Raw genomic sequence first — 24,186 nt, 5'->3', positions numbered from 1 at the left:
ATCTCCCAGAGAAACCCAGGTGAAACATTTTGTAAATAAATGAAAATGAATCTTGTCTCTGTTAGAAAACACCAAATTTCATTGTGGCTATAATTTTGTTCATTATTAAAAAGAAAAAGAAAAAAAATCACCACTTAGCTAAAGGGATAAAAAACCAAAGATCATGTGAGAAATGTTTCAGTAAAATACTACATTGTTCAACATGTAAAATAATTCTGGGACAACCACAACCTTAGTTCTGTTCAGGGTCACGTCAAAACAGAGAATCTAGAGACTGGGGTGGGGTAAGCTTCAAATTCAGTTAATTACAACCGACCCTCTGCATCCACGGGTGCTGCATCCCGGATTTAACCAACAGCGGACTGATCCGCGGGGATCTGGGATCCGCTGGATACGGCACCAGAGGATGCAGAGAGCCGACTGGTAATTTCAACTCAATTTGGTTCCATGAACTTTAACTGACCACCTACTATGTGCCAGGTTTCTGCAAGGCAGTGAACAGTATAGGAGTATTCTCTGACTTTGATTTTTATGAGCGTCCTGATGCGGCATCTGTTAGACATACGACTGAGGTATCTCCTTTAATCCCCAAAACTGGCCTAAGAATTGGTAAGAATGTTTCTCTTTTTCAAGGAAATGAACCCCAAACCATTCAGTTTGGTGGAGCTGGTTTGGCAACCAGTGCTAAGGGAGGACTGTAACTCCAGCAGCTCAGTCTTTGCCTCCTGCCATGTCTGGGGCAGTCTCATGGAACGGGATGGGATGCTGATTAAGCTGACGTCATAGGTTTAGATCTGAGCACCCTAGGGGGCAACTTTTCAAAAAGAAAGTCTGTGGTTCCTGAATTATTCTGGGCATTTACTACAGTGAATAATCTCACTAATGCATATAATTGTTTCTCTAGGATGTACTTTTTTTTTTCTTGTGTTTCGCGGGCCTCTCACTGTTGTGGCCTCTCCCGTTGCGGAGCACAGGCTCCAGACGCGCAAGCTCAGCGGCCACGGCTCACGGGCCCAGCCGCTCCGCGGCATGTGGGATCTTCCCGGACCGGGGCACGAACCCATGTCCCCTGCATCAGCAGGCGGACTCTCAACCACTGCGCCACCAGGGAAGCCCCTAGGATGTACTTTTTAATTTTAATTTATTTTGGTAGCAGAGCAGTTAAGTGCAGGGGATTTGATACTGGAAGAGCAATCCCATTCTTGTTCTTATCCGTGTAACCCTGGGCAAGTTATTCAACTTCTCTAAGCTTCAGTTTCCTCACTGGTAAAATGAGGAAATTACCAGGATCTACCTTGCAAGGGTGTAGAACGGGGTTATGTAAAATGCTGCATTCTGATATCTTATCACAGGGCCTGGAAGACAGAAGATGCTAAAACATGGAGGCTATAACAATAATTATAATATTTATAATAACTATACTACTAATTGGTATGATATCATTGCATTATATATCAACACATTATTATTATCTGTTAATCAGAGCATCTGGTTCCATACCCAGAGGAAGGTCATTTGAAGTGGAGGACACGCCACTACTTGCATTAAGCCCTGGGTTTTCTGAACTGGACCAACCATGTCTATAAATGTCCCAACACCCAGTATCCAGCACCCTGCAGCTGGGACAACCACCCTGTGCTAGGAGAGTGAGCACATCCTGATCTGGGTATCAGGACTGGTGTCAATTTCTTTTCACTGCCTTCTTATATCAAAAAAGGACTTTCTTTTACATTCACTTTCTGTATCTACACGTAGGGCTCAGGGTCAGGCCATGTCATACTTGCCCAGAGGTGGTTCAAGTAGAACTATGCTACAAGTCTGGTTAATTCACATCACCGTTTTGACTCAACTCTCTTTTCTCTAAACGTGGACTGAAAGGGAGCTCATTACCCAGGCTGATGCTGGGGTCTAGGGAGCAAGAAACAGGGGGGGAGGTATTTGTCTCTTGCTTCTCATCATGTGAATAAACCCAATTATAATTGTTTTAGAATCAAAGGGAATTTGGAGGCAAGCTCAACTCCTGAGAAGAACTTCCCAGAAGATGAGACATGAGACATCATGTCTCATGGGCACCTGATGGCTTCTGAGGCACCCCTGTCCAGTCTGGGAGTCTTCGAATCCCCATTACTTAGCTCTGTCTGTGTTGTCTATTCAACAATTCTGGTAAGCTCTCGCCTTTAGAGTTTGATCTGCCAGAGGACCTGCTCATTTAAAGCTTTACTGTCCCTGGTATCTGGCACTATGGTGGCACACAGTGCAGCCTTGCTTCTTGGCTGGATTAAAGCAGGGGCTGCGTGGGTTGGCAGGTAACTGAAATGGGGGAAGGTCAGTGGGAAAGTGGAGTCTACATACCCCATCTACGGAGGGTATGTGCTTTTCAGTCACAGCTGACCGCTGCAATGAAGAAATGCAGCTCAGGGTTGCCAGTGTTTCTGGTTCACCAAAATCCAAAGCTGGAATTCTGGACTTTTACAAAAAATAGCATCAATTTGCAATATGAAATGCTAATTTAAAATGGTAGGGCTTCCCTGGTGGCGCAGTGGGTGACAGTCCGCCTGCCGATGCAGGGGACATGGGTTCGTGCCCCGGTCCGGGAGGATCCCACATGCCGCGGAGCGGCTGGGCCCGTGAGCCGTGGCCACTGAGCCTGCGCGTCTGGAGCCTGTGCTCCGCAACGGGAGAGGCCACAACAGTGAGAGGCCCGCGTACTGCAAAAAAATATAATAATGGTAAAAAACACTCCACGGGATTAAAAATCCCTCATCTGTGGCCACAATGTAGTCTGTGATCTAGTTTGCAACCTCTGGTTTCGAGGGAGCTGAAAGCAGAATCTTTCTTTGATTCTGTCATGGACTAAAGTTTGCCCTCCCCCAACCTGCTAAATAATATAAAACATTTAATGATGAGGTTTGAAAGGACAACTGTGCTTAGGAGCCCCAGTCTTACCAGGGGATTTCTTCTAAACAGCCTAACTGCCTGCAGGTGCCCACTGTGGGCAAAGAACATGGGATCAGGGGTCCGGAGACCCAGGTTCTAGTCCTTTGCTACCGCTAACTTGCTGTTGCCCTTGTCTTGTCTCCTAGACAGGGCTAGGACTTGGGTGAGGGAAGTGGGGTGCCCTGGGTACAAAATGTTAGGAGGTGGGCCCCACTCTAGTCCCGACCCTGCTCTCAACCTCTCTGTGCCTTATCTCAACAATAAGAGGTCATCCTGGAGACAGCTAAGGTCCTTCCAGAACTAGCCTATGATGATGTCACTGAACTTCCAAAATTGGTAAGTGACATAAATGGGAGTGAGGCTTTCAAAACAGCATTCGTGTGTTATCTGCAGACCTGTCACATCTATGTGAAATTTGGCCAGTACTAGTGATTTATCAAGGGCAGACCACTCACGGAAAGCGCTTTCAGGATGTGTTCCTGACATCTTTAGCCTGGCATTTTTGGCAGCATATCTACTGAACTTCTGATTTGCTACAAGTAGTCAGGAGACAATGTCTGAGAATCTCTTCCCTTCTCCTGCAATACTGTTGAAACAAGATTAAATAATTTATTAACTAGGTTGTCTCATTTTTGTTTCATTTGTCCATACTCTTAATTTTTTTCCCATTAAACATTTTTCCGACCCAAGATGGCATGTCGGGGAGAGAGGAGCCTGGTAAAACTGGTGACACGCCTGGCTGTCCTCTACCTAGCTGACGGGGGCTAGAAGCCCAGGGCTCAGAGTCCCTCCACAAATGATTCCTGACCAGCCAGGGAAACGCAGTCTTGGCATATTCGATCGTGGTTTAAACACGCCTTACTCAGAGAAAACCTAGTACGCGAACCGCCAAGTGTACAGATCAAGCAGAAATGAATGGTCCATGATTTGTGTAACAGAAGAGCGTCTGACTCACAGAAAGCAAGGTCCCTCAGTTAAGAACCTTAAGCTCCACACGGAAAGTTGGAGCTGTATTATAGGGAGGTCTAGAGAACGGAGCACCGTGGAGTACCAAAATCAATTGGTGACGTCCAGAAGTGAAAATAAGTCATCGTTGGGACTAGAATGTAAGTCAGTGAAAAAGCAGGATGATTTTCTTTCCCCTGTGAGTCTGATTTACCTTCAACTTTGTGGGGAGCCATCCCTGGGTAAAGGGAATGACAATTTTACAAGCTGTGGGAGGCTCTGGCATTCTCCTCGGCAGGACCACGAGTCACTGATAGCTTGCCTAGACCAGCTCTTGGGGCCAGTTCACACCACCCTGCGGCACACGTTGGCCATGCTTCAGGGCAGCCAACACCACGAGAGCCTTAGCAACACAGATCAGAAAGGCAGCTTGGTAGTAGGGTTAATTACACAGGTTCTGCGGCTGGCTGGTTAAGCAGTTACTTGGCTTCTCTGAAATGGGTATCTCTCTGTAAAAGGAGGGTGACACTAACAGTTTCACAGAGGGATTGTCAGGATGCAAAGAGATAACGATGTAAAAGTACTGCTTTTGGTGTTGGGTACTAGTAACTGCACAACAAACGCCACTATTATCACTTGCTTTGCCCGTACTATGCTTTCCTTCTCACTCCCTTTTCTGGCTACCTGAAAAGGGGAGGGTGGTGGCTCTCTTCCTTTGTCTACCATACTCTGTGCTGGACATCTGCCATTGGGAATGAGTCAAAAATGAGCTTGAGGTGGGCAGATTTCACAGTCTTTCCTAATGTTGCACAGTTCCTACTGCTAGGGGTTCCCGCCCAGACCCACCCCCTAGGTTCAGTGCAACCAACCTCAGACTGGATAGAAAGAGGTTTTATAGCATTTCCATCCATAGAAAGGATGGAATAACAGGGTGATCCCATGTGAAATATTTTCACTAGTAGTTTTTGTCCCTAAACTTAAGTTAATTGTGAGAGAGCTTTCCATGAGGTAATCAGGAGTCTTTCCTTATTTTGCACTTCATGCTGCCTAGTGTCAGAGAGAAAACACACCCGAAATACTATATTTTGTCTTCTTGACTTGCAGACTTTAAAAGCTTGAGGTACTTAGAGATGACCTTTGTGCGGACAGAGTGTTTTGAATTCCCTCCTGCCCCCTGTCTCTGTCTCTCTCTCTCTGAAGAATTTATTAAGTTAATGTATGATGCCCTCACTTAGTTTCTATTTATTATTTCATTGTCAAGTTTCTTTATGGTGTCTAAGTTGTGATTACAGAGAAGTATTATACAATGTCAATGCGTAGATGAGATTTGGAAGGTCTGGGGTTAGGGCGGGGAGGTTCTTTAAAATGGAGATGTCAGCTCCAGCCAATTTCAGAATGGCTCACCATGAAGACGGATGGTTCCAAAGCTGTGTGCCTCTGCTAGAAATTAAAAACCCATGGAATACTTGATTGTGATTAATTTTAAGTGCTTAGCCACGTGAAGCCAAATGAGAGTATCTTTAAAACAAAGCTATTGGGCTTCCCTGGTGGCGCAGTGGTTGAGAGTCCGCCTGCCAATGCAGGGGACACGGGTTCGTGCCCCGGTCCGGGAAGATCCCACGTGCTGCGGAGCGGCTGGGCCCGTGAGCCATGGCCGCTGAGCCTGCGCGTCCGGAGCCTGTGCTCCGCAACGGGAGAGGCCACAGCAGTGAGAGGCCCGTGTACCGCTAAAAAAAAAAAAAAAAAGCTATTGATCTAGCTTTGTTTGGAATTGAGAAGATAAACTAATCAGATCCTGGGGGGTCTTTATAACGATGGGGAAAGAGAACTTTTTGTTTTCCATCCTGGGTTTTTAAGCTTCAAGTTTGAGAGACCTGGTGTATCTGCATAAAATATAAATATATATTTTGATAGCAAATATCAGAGTAGAGAGGGGCAATCCAATTCTGTCCTGGACAGGAGTATGATGGAGATGAGGGCATGGTGGGGAGAAAGTTAGGGAGGTGGAGAGGACATCATTTAGAGATCCCCTCCTATGTAGTATACAGGGCATCTCCTCTTAAAGTTAAAGAAACAGAGAGGTGGAGTAGCTTGGCCAAAGTGCCACCACATTCGGGATTCCTCACCCAGGCGTGTCTGACTGTACAGCCCTTCTCTCTCCCCAAAGACAGCCTTCCTGGTGAGGCAAGATGACACCACTCTGAGTTGAGAGAACTAACATGTGGGCTGTCAGGTGGTCACAGCTGTTTTGTGGCAGCTGGTGACTTCCATTTCCTGGTCTCTTCCCAGGGAATTTTCTCATCCTTCTCAAGAAGAAGGTGATATGCTCCTAGCAGCCCTCTCTACAGAGGCTTTTTCTGCAGGCAGGGAAAATCGAGCCTACCCTTCTCAGCTCCAGCCTCTTGCTAAGAGGAGTCCTGGGTTACTAAATTTGGGCTGGCATCCTCTCCCTAGCAGACACACATTTGGTGCCGGTTCCGGGGTCAGAGTTTGGGTGAGGGAGACCATCAATCTTAGGAATGACAACCCGACCTCTCTGGCTGTGGGTCCTGCCTTTTCTGTACCGGGAATTCTCGGTTTTCATCCAATTTCCAGCAGCTTGCAGCATCAGCATCCTCTCTGATTTCCCGTGATTCCTCTTGGAATTACCTTCCCCTCACACAACGTGCAGAGGATGTCTCCAACCCATGGCTACTGTCTGCGGGGCCAGGTGAAAAGGATGGTGGAAGGAGGACCTTCCTTCCCTTATGGACGAAGGGACATGTTAACGTACTTGTTCTTTCATTTGTTTGACATTTATTCATTCTTCTGGAAGTCAGAGATATGTAACCTGGTGACTACGTAATTTATTTATTTATTTATTTATTTAATTTTCAGGGGATGCTCAACACATCCTATGCTTATCATTCTGGCTAGAACTGTAGCATCAGAGTTATTTTTAGAAGCAAGCAGTTACAGAACTTGGAAAGGGGAAGTCACCCCCAAGATAAAGCAACCGTCCCCTTCACTTTTCAAATGAGAAGCTGAGGGTCCAAGCACAGAAGGGACTTGCCCAAGGTCACACAGCTAACCGAGGGGCTGAGTCAGGACCGAACCGCACGTCTCCCGAAGCAAGTTCTGCTAGGCTGTATTGCCTTCCTCTCCAGGTTTCCCCAAATCAGGGACAGCTGGAAGTGTAGTTGGGGCATGCGGGAGGATAATCAAAATGTTTTCTCACACAATTCAATTTGAGTTTGACCCCAGGATGCCTCCTAGCCGACTTTCCCCCTTGGAAATCAGGTGTCCTTAGCTGGACCCATCTGAAAATCCAGAACACAGAAGGGCGGCTACACATTTTTCCTAGACAAGGTATGCAGGGTGGTCTTCTGGGGAGGGGTGCACCTCCTCTCATCTCCCCCCCCTCCCCCAGCCCTTGTCACTTTAAGGTTACTGCTTAAAGTTTGGATTTAATCCTGAGATGTGATCTCAAGTGCAACAGCAATGACTGGACTTTACCAGGCTGTTTGGCATTCCCCCTGGTCCCGTGTTAAAGTCGCTTTCTGATTCTGGGTAATTCCAGCCGACCCCCTGGTGCTACCCCTTTCTCATTTCCCAGACCTGTAACCTGCCTCTCCATAAGTAAGCCCACACTCAGACGCTCCCTGATTGCTCTGGCAGGCGCTGGGGGTCTACTCCAGCCCATCTGTTTCACCCAGCAACAAATACCGCGGGAGCATCGGGGGAGAAAGGACTCAACTGAGACTTAATTAGCAGTAACCCCAGTGTGTGGGAGGAGAGAAATCCCACTTTGCTGCCTGCAAACACTTTGGCCAAGGTGAGCCGGAGGGATCTCCCGGTTCGCAATTTTAATAGCACTGCAGCAGAAGACACAGAAATGCATCCACACGGACCCCCCAGGCACACACACTCCCCCTCTCTCCTCCTCACTCGGACACACACACACGCACGCACACGCACACAAGGCAGCGATCGCAAAATCAACTCACAGGATCTCTAAATCACGCAGCGCTCGGAAGGCTCCATCTTCAATGCAGCTGATGCGGTTGTTGTCTAGTTGCCTGTGGAAAAGCAAGGGAAGAGCATGAAGGCTGAGTGGGGGCCGTGCTGAGGAGCTGGGCAGTCTGGGCCGGGTGTCCCTGGTCCCCCGAGCGCCTGTCCCTCCACCCTCGCCGGCTCTGCTCGTCCCCGCCAGGAGCTCGTGCAGAGCCAGCCTGTCTGCCACGCTGCTGTCTCTCCTCTCTGACTGTCTGAGGGAACTACACAGACGAGCGCACCAAAGGCTGTCAGGTCTCAGTAAATATTAATTGCGCATTTTTTTTTTTTAGGCAGAAGGGAGTAATTTCATTACATTAGGGCATCCAATCCATTACGAGCTCTTACCGTCATGTCACTGAAACAATTTCATTAAGCTAAAGGCCTGTAAATCATTGGAGGTCACTGCTCTGCCCTCCGTGACCTCCCAGAATGCTTTTTTTTCCCTCTCTCCCTCTCCCTGTCTCCCTTTTACTGGAAGTTGCGGTCTTCTGCTCTGACATAGTGCTAAATCTCAAGGCTTTATCTGCCCAAGAGCAGCGAGGGTGCATGGGGAATATACCAATTCCAAATTAGACTCAACTAATCTAATTTTATAGTCTTTTTATTATTCTAAGCACCAAATGTCTGTGGTGGTTTGATGTCTCTGTGCTTTGTTATGGGGCCCATCTGGTAGGTCATTCTATTGAAGTCTTTTCTGACTAAATACAGATTCCCTCAAACTGCACCAAGCATCATCGACATTAAAGAAATTCATTGATGGAAGCGTTCTGGATGCGGGAAAAAAGGACTATCATTATTGCCTTAAAGATATACCACTTAAATTTAAATTGGGGAGAATTAAATGCACCTATTTCAGGACTTTTTTTTCTTATGTCCCTTTCCATCTTCTGAGCACGGAAATCATGTCTTTTAAGAAGATGCCTTGACTCATATATATTCCAGCTGGGGACTGAGGTTATTCTAGTTGAAGGATAACAAATAGATTCCACTATCTCAAATGCCTGACGTGTAAGTCAGAAGATTTACCATGACCACACCCCAACTTAAATATCATCTATTATATATATATATATATAATTTAATTAAAAAAAAAGATGTTATATAGAAAATGGTTATTATCACCAGGCTGTCTTATATTTTGTGTGCGGAACACACACAAAATATAATTTATGCTGGGGGCCAGGAGAAAAGTGTGACTGGAAAAAAATATTGTAAAGCGATTATACTCCGATTAAAAAAAAGAAAAAAAAAACGAAAAAGAAAGAAGTGTGACTGTGTTGAAAAACTCCCTCCTAGGCTCCTTTTTCTTTCTTTTGTCTCAGATAAAATCAGCCCCTCTCCAGTGCAGGGTTCTCCTGATGCTGGAATTTTCACTTGAAACTTGTGCTAATCTATTCCAAGACAACTCTCTGCAGAAGATATATCAAAGCTGCCTCTGGTAGCCCTCTTGGAGGATTTTATATTCTGCCAAAGGAAGGTGGAATTACAATTAAAATCCTATTATCACTGAAAAAATATATAGATGCAGGATTGCATAAATACGCAGGAATGAAACACGTAGAATCAGAGTGATGGAGAACATCACAGCAGATGGGCTCTGCCGCGGTCTCATGCGGAATGGAACCATCTCAAAAGACGCTCTCGATACAACACACTAGGTGTTTAGGATAATAGAATTAGCAGGAAATGGGTATCTCAAGAAGCAGAAGCACTCCGTAGGTTGACAAATTCTACATCTAGCGTTCAAAGTCCTTGCTGACGCCAAATCACACGGGATCTCAGAGTAGTTCCTGCTACCCTGAATTCTTCCCTTAACGAGAGTTTACTGAGTGGCCTTTCTGTAGAGCTCCTGTAAGCGCTGGGGCCACTGATTCCCCGCAAAGGTTCTGTTAAGGCAGCCTGCTACCACTGCCCAACTTCTAGATTTATCAGCGTTTAAGCGCCAATGAATTAACAACCCTTGCTCCACGCCAAGGCCACCAAACCTTACCAAGCAGAAATGCAGTGGAGCTGGCTTTTGGGTCCAAGAAATTGTTCATTGAACATGCTGAATTCGGCAAAAATGGTACCATCCGCCTAAGTAGAAAAGTACCTAAATCATCCAATCGGGAAGTCTGGGGTAGTGCGTAGAGATGGTAGTTTGTGGTGCACCTGCTTTCGTGCAGACATTTTAGAGAGGTCCTGGCTATTAGAATATTATTTATTTGCCGGATTTGTGAAGCGTTTTCTATTCCTTTTCTTTATGAGTGCACCAGAAACCAAACAGGATACTCTAAATGTACACTTTGACATGAAAAGTATGTAACTTGCAGGGGAGAAGAAGCTCATAGAAAGAAGAGAAAACATGAAGTGGTAGAAAGAAATTAAAAAGGGTGGGGGGGAAGGAGATGTGCAAAAGATTTAAAAAAATCCACTAGTCTGGGCTTCCCTGGTGGCGCAGTGCTTGAGAGTCCGCCTGCCGATGCAGGGGACACGGGTTCGTGCCCCGGTCCAGGGGGATCCCACATGCCGTGGAGCGGCTGGGCCCGTGAGCCATGGCCGCTGGGCCTGCGCATCCGGAGCCTGTGCTCCGCAACGGGGGAGGCCACAGCAGTGAGAGGCCCGCGTACAGCCAAAAAAAAAAAAAAAAAAAAAAATCCGCTAGTCAGTCTCCCATCAGGGTCCTGCCACTCAGGATACAGAGCAGTGGAGACAGAGTCTCTGAGAGGACGCTGCTCATTCTAAGGCTAAAAGCAGAGATCTCCAGTACGTTATCAATTATGTGATGTTTAAATAGTTTCACGGGGTGGCACAAGTCGACACCTAGTTCTTCATGAATAATGGGGAAAACCAAGCTTTAATAAAGCATCTCTGTGGGTGTATTTTATAGAGTATTTTGGAACACATGAAATGTATCAAATTTTAAAATATTTATGCTGAAGTGTGCTTTTCTAGAAGACATTTATTATAACCAAGATTGTCTCCTTTCATTCGAGCCACAGATAAACAGTATCCCTGCCTTGGTGGTCAGAGTCCTTCCCAAGATGCATCATTCCTTACAGAAATCTATGGGGTAAAGGCCTGCAAGGGTCCTGTCAGGAAACGAAAACCCGAGTTACTTCACTTCCCAGCGATTACATCTCCATGGCACTGAGCATCAGAGCGTTCATGAAATGCTCATTAATTGTCTGCAATCAATTCTGATATTTCCTGCAAATAATCTAGGTCCCTAAAACAAAGTAAATACACACTTGGATCCGACAAGTTTTCGTTTTCTTTCAGAATTACATCTCAGACACACACAAGTTAGTCCTGAAGCACGGGAGAGGGGAGGCGAAATAAAAGCAAACCCAGCATCTTTTTGTGGGTGTTGGGAGAGAAGTGAAATAGGCACATAGAGAACCTTCCAGAGCTAAGGCCAAAGCATTTGACTTAGCAGTTTGCTTCTGGGGGTGGATGGAGGCTGCCGACTATGCTCTAAGCTCTCAAGTCAAAGGTCGATATGGTGCCTTTGAAAAGACTCATGCAAAGAACCTCTTAAAAACAAATCAGAAAAGCCCATTGCCCCCTCCACACACCGTTACTCAGGAGGCAGGTGCAAAAGGAACTTCGGAAACGGGAGCACTAAGAACTCAGCCATCTGAAAGTGCCTGGTAGCTCTCTTTCTATTTTTCCTTGGCAATAAGAAGTGTGTTTTGTACTGCTACTGAATCTTTTCTTCTTCTTCTTCTTTTTTTTTTTTTTTTTTTTTGCTTTAATCTTTTCTTCTTGCCACACGAAATAACCTACCCCCATGCCTTGCCTAGTGCCAGGGACGCCACAGCTGGTCACGTATGGCTGCAGAATGAGTCCTTCTAGTGCAAGTGTGACAGGGCTGGGCTCAAAATATATGGAAGAAAGCTCTAAGCCACGAGCAACACTGTTCTGGCTGTGGCCCTATGGCCCCAGCGCTAACAATAATGACGGAGCATTCCCTTCACGAGCACGTGGGGGGGCCGCCTTTCTGCCACACAGATCTCTGCCAGCCAGCATTTGGGAAGGTCGCTTGGAAGAAAGGGAGATTTCCATGGGCGCAGAGTAAAGGTGGAGAGCAGGAAGGCAGTGGATGGAGGAAAGGTTGGCTGTTTATGTTTTGGAGGCGACTTTCATTGTCCTCTTACTTTATACAGAATACTCAATGTGATTTACACTCTCCTGCCTGTGAATAAGGCGAGAAGCCCCCAAACGTTCATGATATTAAATTAACTGCTCTAATTTCCCTGGGCAGCTCAGATTTTGGCAAACAATGCGAGTGCTAAAAGGATACCAGAGTCCATTTAGAAAGGAATCCTCCAACAAGAACTAAATGCAGACTCCCCGAGAGGAGCTTTCTGACTACTGTATTTTTATACTCTGAGAATATAAACAAGTCAGAAAGCAAAGTCAGCGTGAGTGAGGACTTAAAATAATCTCCACAAACAGCAGACAGGGAGATAGTGCTTTTGTAAGAATTCCCATTTGTAAGCATGATGTTATCACAATTCATCTCTTTCCATCACAATTTCAAATTTCATCATTGAAGCAGGATAGAAATATTTCTGCAGTTCAAAGATGAAAAGAAGCACATCTAAATCCTTAAAAAGGGGTTTAAAAAAAGCCTCATTACAGTATCAAGAGGCATCTATCTATCTCCCAACCACCACTGCACAACAACAAGAGAAGAAGGAAAATTTCATGATTTCAGTGATGCATTTGAGACTCCGTGAGGAATACCTCGAAAATAGAAAGCTCCAGAAATAGGCTTTGGAGAGCTGGAAGAAAAGAAGAATTTCCAACTAGCTATCTAGATGCAAGGTCTACATACCAGGGTACACCTACCCAGATGTTCACTTCTCATCCTGATGTTCTGTGGGTCCCAAGAATCTCAGCCCATGAATCGGTAAACCTAGCCTCAGGGCACTGTCACCCTGGGCCCAAAATTCAGCTGCAGTGTTTTGCTATAGGACTGCAGCGACTCTAGCTGCAGTCCTCCTAATGCTAAATGGGAGAAGTAGCTAAAGTTCAGCACCCTTTGGAGTTAAGCAGTTTGCTAATTTCCGAGCAAAAGGATCTACATGAAATGCGCAAAACAAGTGGAAGGGCTGCTGCATGAAATTCACAAGGGAAGCCTTACTAGAAATTCAAAGCAAGTCTATGGTCTCGGAATACAACAATTAATGAACCTATAAGAGCAACTGAGTATTATTAGATGTTCACACTGATTAGGTACTGGGGTATAGAATGAAGTGTGAGAAATCCTTTGAAAATATTTGGAAGGTTACCACCTGTGGTTTTATATCTCAGTTATCTTAAAAGGTCTAAGAGAATTCTAAAAACTAAACTAATTTGAATTTGTTTTTAATGAAATAGATATGTTCCAACATAAACATATTCGAAGTGTATTTCTTTTTCTACACCGAGGAGAAATAGAATGTTGCAACTATGAAAAAAACAAAACAAAACAAAACCAACCTGGGAAAAAAAGAAACTGCTTTTTTAAAACAAGCCAGAAGACAAAACATGAAGTAGCCTTGACCTGCTATTCCGTTTCTTCCTGTTAGCCAACTGTCCTTTAAGGAGAAAACAAGAAATCCAGTAGTGTTTCTGAAGGTTGCTTTATATGACAGTTTAACATTCTAAAAAAATCATTATTGAAGAACAAATTATAGAAGCAGTTGTCTTCTGCTGGCTGGGCTCTTCAGAAGAAACAAAATAAAGCTCAAGGTTATTTTAACTGGCAAAAGGAAAAAAATCGTGTTCAAAAGAAATGCATACACGTCATATAATTGAGTACTGGTCACACTTTGTACGCAAATCAAACACTTGATCCAAGCCACAGTCTGCTAATGAATTGTCACTACCTCTCATCATTAAGGAGCTACTGTAATTCCACATTAAAACAACATCTCAAATGAGCAAAAAGAGCTGAATCTATTATTTTGCCCATTTTGTACACTTGCCCACCAGACCTAAGAATAACTGCATATAGATATGTTTACTGATCCACGAATTATTTATGTATCCACAAAGATTCTCGTCTATAGAACTGAGAACTTTATGCCTATTTTTTCTACATAATAATTACACGTACTATCTACCTATTGTATGCATGTAAATGAAAACGCGTATTACAAGATAGGTAAAGAAAGTGATATTGACCTCTGAAATTTAACATGCCTCCATCAGTTATACTTACAGAGATATTTAGATAATTAAGTGATGGTTAGCATTCCCAAACTTCAACCAACCAAATCTACTTTGCAGAGGACAGAGTCCTAGGTTAACTGAGGTCTCTGATCAGAACACCTGCCTAGAACTTAGTGAAAAATTGAAGCATGGATCTGTTTCACCAAGCATCGTTATGCATACTTCGCCACATGGCCAGCATAATACCTTTTATTTAGTATATATCATACTGCTGTTTGACATATGCAACTTCTCAGCGGGAGAATAACTGCACCCACTCCAGTAGATGCTCCTGAAAGCCAGCTCTGCAATAATGCAAACACAGATGATGGATTAGCACCAAAGCGGCACGCCAGACCTTGGAGAATAAAGGCGTGTTTTACACATCACTGGGAAATATCAATAACTCCACTGCTGTGTTTACATAGTTTCCGGTTTGTCAGGGATTTGGCAAATGAATTTGTGCAGAAAAATGTGTGTGTGTGGCGGGGTGTTAGAAATCCCTGCAAATTAATTCAGCAGGAAGGACAGTTGCTGGGAAGAAGCTGAGCTCTCATTTATTCTGGACAAGTTTCAGAAACAAATTTCTGGCTTTTCTAGATAAAACAACAACAACAAAAACCAAGCAAACAAAAAGCAAATCAAACGAAGATATCCCATATTCACAAGGAGAGAATTCTTTTCTCAGCAACTTTTAGACCGAGGGACTGAGGAAGTTTGGTTATTGTTCGCAAAACGTGCTCTCATGTTTTGAGACATGCCTCAGGTCCAGCCTTTCTTGTGTCAACCTGATATGAGGACCAAAGGACTTTATAGCTAGGATGGCCAACTTGCCAAGGTTGGCCCAGAACTATCCCCATTTTAGCACTGAAACTTCTGAGACCAATCCTGGGAAACTCTTCCGTCCCAGGTAAACCTGAAGGTTTTGCACCTTAGTGTATAACTCTGTTGGAAACATGTATTCTCGGCACATCATCCCTTCACCTATGTCCCTGCGCCTTAAAATGTCTGTTGATTCACAAACTTGGCTTTCAGTTATATCATCTCCAAAAAGCTCCTCACCGCAGCTACTGTAAAATGGGCTGTCGCTTTACAAACACACCTGCAACTGGACTGGTGGGGGCCTTCAAAGTGGCTGAAATGTTCCAATGTGATTCTTAACCTTCCTCATTGGCAATTAAAATTTCTTTGTAAGAGGCATCCTTGCTGATGTCATGAATACTCAGAGGCTAAACAAATAAAAGGCTGTCTCCATAGCGATGGGGGGTCGGTTTGTGGTTTCCCTAGTTACACTCCTGAGTGATAACCATCTGGGGTTCCTCCCTGGCAGAGGGGAGAGGGAGTGAGAAGCTGGAAGGATGAAATGTGCTTTTGTTAACAAGCCTGAAAGTTATCTCCCATATCTCTGTGTTTTACTTCTTTTTAAATCAACCAGCACAAACTCTAGTGAGTTTTAACATTTTTTCACCCTCATGGGCATTTTGGAAATGTTTCCTTTGGACTCTAGGGGTAAATTATTCCAGCTGTGAGAATATGACCCATAAGCACAGCAGAAGAGTATGTCTTCCGATACTGAAGTGGCTGCAGGCGTCGGAGCCCAGGTGGGACACTGGTTTTCATTCAAATATGGGATGGTAAGCAGTACTACTCTGGTCTGAAGTCCAGGGTGTCCCCCAGACAGTGAGCCTGCATCACAGGAGGGCAGGGACGGCCTCCTAAGACCTTGAAAGTTCTTTGTTTCCCTTTAAAAAAAATCCCATGGATCTCTCCTGTAGAAATTTAAGACTTCCTTGAATTTAGTCACATTTCCAATTCTCAACATGTGCTACCCATTTTTTTTTTTTTGCGGTACGCAGGCCTCTCACTGTCGTGGCCTCTCCCGTTGTGGAGCACAGGCTCCGGACGCGCAGGCTCAGCGGCCATGGCTCACGGGCCCAGCCGCTCCGCGGCATGTGGGATCTTCCCGGACCGGGGCACGAACCCGCGTCCCCTGCATCGGCAGGCGGACTCTCAACCACTGCGCCACCAGGGAAGCCCTGCTACCCATTTTTTATAAAATGGAAGACGAGGGCTCCTGTAAATTTCTGGCCATGTGATTGATATGATTCACATCTGCCCCAGTGGGCCTGGAGGGCAGAACATGGGGTCCAAGAAGATTATTCTGGAGTCTTAAGGTTCTGGGCTTGCTTGGGACTTGCCACTCCTTTCTTCTGTCCTATTTCTTTCTTTTGGAATGGGACCATCTATGTGGCCTATACCTGTCCCACCATTGTGTTTTGGAAGCACATATATATTTGATTTCATAGGTTCACAGCTTTTGTTTCAGAATGAATCATAGCTCGAGTCCCACTCATATCTGATTTAGGTGATATTTAGATGAGACTTTGGACTTGAGACTTTTAAGTTGAGGCTGGACCGAGTGTGGGTCTATTGGTATGTAATGAATGTATTTAGCACGTGAGAAGGACATGAATTTGGAGGGGATCGGGGCAGAATACTATAGACTAAATGTCTGTATCTTCCCCAAATTCAGATGTTGAAGCCTATCCCCCAAAGTGAGTAGGTCATGAAGGCAAAGCCCTCATGAATGGGATTAATGTCCTTATAAAAGAGGCCCTAAAAAACGGGCTCCCGGGCTTCCCTGGTGGTACAGTGGTTGAGAGTCTGCCTGCCGATGCAGGGGATGCGGGTTCGTGCCCCGGTCCGGGAAGATCCCACATGCCGCGGAGCGGCTGGGCCCGTGAGCCATGGCCGCTGAGCCTGCGCGTCTGGAGCCTGTGCTCCGCAACGGGAGAGGAGGCCACAACAGTGAGAGGCCCGCGAACCGCAAAAAAAAAAAAAAAAAGGGCTCCCTTGCCCCTTCCATCATAGCAAAAAGACAGCTGTTTAGGAAGCAGGCCCTCAGCACACACAGAATCTGCCGGCACCTTGATCTTGGATGTCCTAGCCTCCAGAACTGTGAGAAACACACTTCTGCTGTTTGTAAGCCACCCAGTTTATGGTATTTTGCTACTGCAGCCTGAACAGACTATGCACCATCCATGCCCCCAAGTCTCAGTTTCTTTGTCTGTAAAATGGAGATAATAACATTTAGCCTGAAAAGAAGTTTTGGGTATGAAAGTTATGAAATGTATGCACTCTGAAAATGTATTTGTGGCCTTGCTTAATTTTCTTTGCTTTGAAATAAAGAATATTAAATATAAGAATTCGTCTTCCTAATCTCAAAGGGCTCTTTCAGCTCTCAAGTTATGGGGCCTGAGGTCAATTTCTTATGAGATTTTTAAGAGAAAGTTCTTGCTCATCTTACTCAGATCCTGCTGTGATTTGAGCTTATCCTTTTGTCCCTTCTTCCTGCATCCCAGACCAAAGAATCTATTATTGAGATATTCAATATATTCTTTCTGGACTGAGGGCAGCAGTTCAGACTCACGTGCTTTTTGCACTTCTCCAGCTGATATGAGATCGAAAGACAAGAAGCCATCGAAACCCTGTACGAAAGACAATACAAATTTTTCTCTTACCAGGACAATGATATCCATACAGGCCCATATTTATAACTCCCGTAGGCGTGAACCACTAAGAAGGGTAATTACAAAATTTAACCCCATTTCTTCGTGGCCGTTTGCAGTCAATAACCAATCAAGTAATGTACTGAGCACCTAAACTGATCAAATGCCACACCATCATCTAGGGTGCATGACTTCTTCATCTTAACATGGCTTAATCCGTACACAAACCTTGCGGCCTTACGCTGTAACTGTTACAACAACACAACCACAATAATCACCGCACGCAGTACCTACTCACGTTTGGTAGGCATTAAGTATTGAGCTGAGCATCTTCAATATCTTTTCTCAGTTGGGTCTCACAATAACACCACCCCTATTTTACAGAAGAGGCAAGTGAGGCATCAAGAGTTTCATCTCTAAGCTCGGCTTTGGACCCAGATCTGTCTACACCCATAATGACTGCAGGTGATGCTGTTTCTCTGTAAATGGCCCAGACTCCTTAGTATGGCACTGTTCACCCTCGCTATGCACCAGGGGAGAGTACCACGTACTCACTTTTGCTGGTCCTTTGCCCCTCCTCCGTTTGGGGAATCCCTTCCCCTCCATCAAGGCCCTCCTCAGAGGCCACATCCTCTATGAAACCTTCCTCTGCAAACTCAGGCAAAATGAACCACTCTCTCCAAAACCTCCTGACCCTTGGGTCATCCTTCCATTAAAGCACTTATTTCACAGCAGTAGGACTAGCTGTAAACACAGGAGGAAACCACGGTTCAGAGAGGTTATGTAGCATTTTCAAGGCAACTCAGCTAATAGATCGGAGAGTCAGGTTCACACCTGTCTTCCTGATCCGGGAAACTTAGGTCTCACCCTCCATGCTATCCCACTTCTCCCCGACTTTCAAAGTGCAAGGATGGGGAGCCTATAAAGTGACTGTGTGGACTTAACTCATTCATATTAGGATAGAAAGAGGCTGGTGAGAAAAGTCAAGGTTTGGTCTTGGCATATGTCAGGGGGACCCAGTTGCTGTCATTGGCCTGCAAGCATTCTGACCCAGAAGATGGGAGGTGAGGGCACTGCAGTCAATAGGGTCCCTTCACCTCCCCTGTGTGTCTCTGAATTAGATTCCCTGGGAGCCCTAGGCCACTTGACTTTTAGGATCATTGGAGAAACCAGGCTGATTTTAGCTCCAGTTTCTGGGGATAATGGGAAGGGATCTACACCCTAAAGAGATGCTACAATTCCAGGTCACCTTTTGGGACTGATGGGCTGTCTCCTGACCAGGTTGGGACAGCTTAGTGCTTCTTGAGCAGGGGTGAGGCACATCCAGGGAAATGGCTCTCTGCTCCAGGCAAGTGGCAAATTGCACAGATTTTAATCAGTCTTTCCTGGGCCTGGCCTTCCCTAGTGTCACATAGGCTTGTCTTCTAAAGGTGTACAAGCCATGGGTCCTGAACAACTGGGTAGCCCTCACCAGGTCATGTACTCAGATGTACGGGGTCAGTGGCCATTAGCGAGGTGTCACTCAAAGGTATCTCTGTGGCAGCAGAAGCCAATTAAAATGTGTCTTGTAAGCTCAGTGTAAGGGGATATCAAGGTCTTCCTGTAATTAACTGCTGAAAAAAGGGGCATCAAAACTCAGCAACATGGGCAGTGCTGATAACTATATTCAATTCAGCTAATGCACAGAACTGAAATACTCTAGGAAAAGGCCAGCTTCTTTTCCTTTGCTGTGACTTGTAATGAATAATGGATGTCTGCACTCATTGGCAACAGGAGAGCAGGGGCAGGATCTGTCTTGCTCACGACTGCTCCTGCCTCACAGCACCTGGCGCATAGGAAGTGCTTGGTGCAAAACCCTAGGGGGTCACAGTGAGGTACTGCTTTCCACCCACTAGGATGGCTATGCTCAAAAAGATGGAGAGCAAGTGCTGGCAAGGACGTGGAGAAATTGGGACCCTCCTACATGGCTGGAGGGAATGTAAAATGGTGCAGCCACTCTGAATGACAGTTTGATGGTTTCTCAAAAAGTTAAACACAGAATTACCCGATGACCCAGCAATTCCACTCCCTAAGGATATACTCAAAAGAACTGAAAACAGGCGTTCAAACAAAAACTTGTACACACATGTTCACAGCACTATTCACAATAGCCAAAGGCAGAAACAACCCAAATGTCAGCCAATGAATGAACGGATAAACAAAATGTGGTATATCCATACAACGGAGTATTATTCAGTCACAAAAAAGGAACAAAATCCTGATACATGCTACAACATGGATGAACCTTGAAAACATCATGCTAAGTAAAAGGGCCAGCCAAGAAAGGGCACATATTGTATGATTCCATTTATGTGACATATCCAGAACAGGTAACCTATAGAAACAGAAAACACATTAACAGTTGTTGGGGACTGGGGTGAGGGGGAGAATGGGGAGTGGCTGCTTAATGGGTATAGGGTTTCCTTTTGGGGGGATGAAAATGTTTTAGATCAGAATGATGGTTGAACAACACTGTGAATGGACTAAATGCCGCTGAATTGCATACTTAAAAACGGTGAGTTCTACGTTATGTGAATTTTACCTTAAAAAAATTTAAAAAGAGGAGCTTTATGAGAGCATCACATCGTGAGAGTAATTTTCCTGTGACAACATCACAGAGAAAGGCAGGGAAACCTAGGGCAGATCTTATACTAGGCACAATCGGACAATAAACCCAGTTCGGTCTGGTGTGGGAAAAAATGTCTCGGTATTTGAAGAGCAATGAGAATGATGGAGAGAAACAAGGGGGACGGGGGAATTATTTACAGCAAATTTTAAAACTCTTTCTCCTAGCTGGCTTTGGGGATACTACCAGTCACTTTACACTTTGGAAAAAATAAAATTGGTTGAAGCAAAAGAATGAGGATGGTAAACTTGATGGAAGGGGGCAAAATCATCTGCTCGATTCCTAAGGCAAATATAAAACGTTGGGGGATTAGCCACTATTTTGTATTTTCTACGCCACTGCTCTCTCCTCTTCATTGGTACCCAGCACAGATAACTCAGTAGATTGTGTTTGCATTTCAGCAGCTGAGTTCCTCATTTTCTTTTTGCCTGTCCTCAGATTGCTTCTTTGGCTTCCCTCTCTGAGAAGGCTGGAAAGGAGGCCTTGGCTTACCCTCATGGCAGCAAGAGAAGCATCTCTGACCAGAAATCCTTCCCTGCCCGGGCCTCTGGTATGGGTGGGCTATGGGAGCCCCCAGGCAAGGTTTCAGGGGAGGAGATGAGGATGGAGGCCAGGCGAAAATGGTGAGTCATTTCCCTGACTACTTGCCTCCAAATTCCCACAGGACTCTGGGGCAGCCACAATGGTCTCACTGAACTGAATAAATCCAAAAAAGTTGGATCAGAAAGAAGAGGCCAGAAAAAGAAAGGAGAGAAAGGGCTGGAGCCAGAGAGGCCCCTCTGAGATGGTTCCCACCTGGGTACTCAGGTGAGGGCCAGTTTAACCAATAAGCTTCCACGTCTGGAGCTATTGTTTCTGGCTTTCTGTTGTGGCTACTGCTATTAAAGCTGGCCATATCCAGCCTGAAGGAGGTTTCTAATTTCTCTCCTGATTCCAGAAAAAGAAATAAGAACTGAGGATAAGAAACACTACACTAGGGGAAAAAGAAAAACAGAGATTCTCTTTTTCTCATTTGCCAGTAGTAGAGTTTTATCTAAGATTCTGTGGTTTAGTGGGGAAAATAAAAACAGTTTGCTCAGGAAGCAGATGACAAGGATCTTTGACCTTGCTGGGTCATGGTCTAACTTCCATGGGCTAAAATTTCCCTATCAGTCAGACAAAGGGGTGAAATAGATGATTTCTATGCATCTCTCCTGAGCAGACATTCAGGGCTGCAAAATATTAATCCAGCCCCTGAATCCTCATATGAAGACTTCCTCATCTTGTTGTTACAAGGTACTATCCAAGGAGGGAGATTTTATTTTAGTGCAGTACGTTGAGAATGTAAATATGAGTTTCCTCTTGTCTGGAACAGTTAAGACAGGAAACATCCATGCACTGGAGGTCTGAACAGTAGGTTGGAAAAAAATACAAGTATGAATGAAATGTGGCATTACTCCTCTGCCAAACTGCTCCATGGGAACCCACCAAGCTCAGGTGTCCTCACCAGTGCCTACGGGGTGGAGATTCATGGAGCATATGGTCGATAGGACAAGTCCAGCTCTCTCAAGTTCCTGGATGCTTCTGGGGTTAGAAATAAGGGGTTAGGCTGTTGCAGCTCCTTCTACCTCATCTCCTTGAAATGTCCTCTTTTCCTGGTCAGAAACAGCATGTCTCGGAAACAGTCTTTCCTCCCATTAGTCACAGAGTTGACATTTTTTTTGGTTAACATCTTTATCGGAGTATAATTGCTTTACGATGGTGTGTTAGTTTCTGCTTTACAACAAAGTGAATCAGCTCTACATATCAGAGATGACTTTTGAAAAGCACTGAATACTTTTTACAGTGGTCTCCGAAAGCAATACCACTGTAAAAAATGGATATTCACATCTAATGGGGGTCTGAAAAAATGGGGAACACAGCCTCTGAAGGCAGAGGGGAGAAAGCCATCCCGGGTGATACCCTCAAGTTGAGTGATTTACCAAGAAGCTGCTGGGGGGTGCCGGGGCAGAGAATCAGTCTTCCAGGATTTTCCCAAGATTTGCCACTAAAGTATGTAAAAAATGGGAATCCTCAGTCCCAGAAATGATCTTGGGACTGGCACTGCTTTTTCTGGCAGGTTCACCCTATTTTTACATCCCAGCTAAATGTCAGTTCCCTCACAACCCTTGGAAGTTGGACCTGAGGCGGGAAATGCGTATTTCCACGTCAAAGTCCTATTTTTCTCAGCCATTCAAACTTCAGCTATGGAGTGTGCTGGCCTCTGTGCACAAAGTCCCCAAAGCAGCCTCCCTCACTCATTGGGCGCCCAGAGCTCTCTTAGCCTCCTCAGCTGTTGCTGGTCTTCGGAGGCCTGAGCCCGACAGGTACAAATGCATGAGCTTGTGTCTTCTTATGTCCTTGTGTCCTCAAGTTCTCTAATTCGTTTTTTTCCTTAGGAAATTCCTTTTTGAATTCACCACCCAAGGTTTCAATTTCCCATCCTAGGTTCTTCACATCCTTTCCTGGACACCCACATCCTCAGCAGAGGACACAGCACATTTGCATCCCAGTACACTTTGGTTCCTTTGCCCCCGGCCAGACTGGACGCAGGGGGTTCAGGATTCACGTGGGAATTGTGGAATGGGGTGACCGCTGCCATGAACCAGCCTTCTGTAAACAGACGGCAAATGAAGCTTGGGGTGGGATAAACCCAGTGATCCTGCCACAATGAGCGAAGCCATCTCTCAGGATTTGAAAACGGAAAAGTTGAACCCATCCGATCAGAGGAAAGGGTTGGATAGTCAGAGCTAACATTTCCTTTGTCTGTGATGGATAGCCACTTTGGAACTATTTCCTGTCCTGATTTTTCCTTCGGTCAGCACCGCAGGGGAAACGGGGTGGAGGGACGGTGTCTGTTTCGGTCGTGATGTTCTATACGAACCCCTCCAAGAAGAGTGCAGTACTAGAACTGTGTCTGTACAAAAGGTTTGCATTAACTGTAATGAAGCAAATGACAAAATCAATAAAGCGAGAATTGTGTGGCTGTCATAAAGATGATGTAAATCCAGGGTTCACGACGGTTATGAAGCTATTTAGAATCGTAATTAAAACCAGTACCATTTTTTTCAAGATAAAAGCCCCTTTGACAACCATAAATGCAAGCTACAGGACATTTTCAACAAATATATTCAAAATTAATGTATAGCACAAAGATGGCATAAATTAACGGAGGATAATCCGTAAGCCCAGGCTTCAGAATGTAAGAGCACTGAGTAAGGAGATTTTGATTTCGTGTTTGGTGTTCAAGTGATGTGGTTTTCAATTTTAATCAAGTTAAAGCTTGGCAGAGCACTTAGAGACTCTGAATGAATGGCATATTTCTGACAACTGCTCTTCAATGAGACTGAAAATGCTGTCTCTGTGTTTGCACAACTTGAGATCTGACGGCATTTGCTGCTTTATGCATCCCACGTATTTTAGAAATGAATCTAGCGGGGTGTGTGTGTGTGTGTGTGTGTGTGTGTGTGTGTGTGAAGATGACCTTTTTGTTTCATTCAGGAGTGGGGACGGGATGAGGTGGGGGAGAAAGGGGGTGGGATGTCCAGTCTTCCAGTCCTAATGAGCTATCATCCTTGGACTTTCTTTCTGAGCCCTGATTGTAAACGGTAACACTGAGGTATCTTGGGAAACATTATGTACCTACCTACCTATCCATCCACCTAACTTTAGAGCATCACTGTTTACTTTCAGATCATGAGCAATATCCCCTATTGTGGCCTTCAGTGCTGCTGAAGGAGATTCCAGCCGTCTGGGTGATTATAACTGTAGAGTCATAGAATCTCAGTATTGGGAGCAATCTCAGATATCATCAGGTCCAAGTCCATCATTTTTAACAGAAGAGAAAAGTGAGGATTAGAGAGAGGAAGAGTTACTTAAAATCTTAAGATAGCA

General features: G+C 45.0%; 1 protein-coding gene across 1 annotated transcript in view; it reads right to left on the bottom strand.

Annotated features, from left to right (window-relative positions):
• Positions 1-24,186, bottom strand: part of SLIT3 (slit guidance ligand 3) — a 611,310-nt gene that overhangs the window by 166,753 nt on the left and 420,371 nt on the right. Inside the window, exon 6 of the mRNA XM_004271979.2 lies at positions 7,869-7,940. Within this exon, the coding sequence (XP_004272027.2) occupies positions 7,869-7,940 (72 nt within the window). The remainder of the gene's footprint in view (positions 1-7,868; positions 7,941-24,186) is intronic.

The sequence above is a fragment of the Orcinus orca genome, chromosome 3 (assembly GCF_937001465.1).
Source record: "Orcinus orca chromosome 3, mOrcOrc1.1, whole genome shotgun sequence".
Taxonomy (NCBI): Eukaryota; Metazoa; Chordata; class Mammalia; order Artiodactyla; family Delphinidae; genus Orcinus; species Orcinus orca.
Note: the sequence above shows the minus strand (reverse complement) of the source record. Positions and strands in the feature narration are given on the sequence as shown.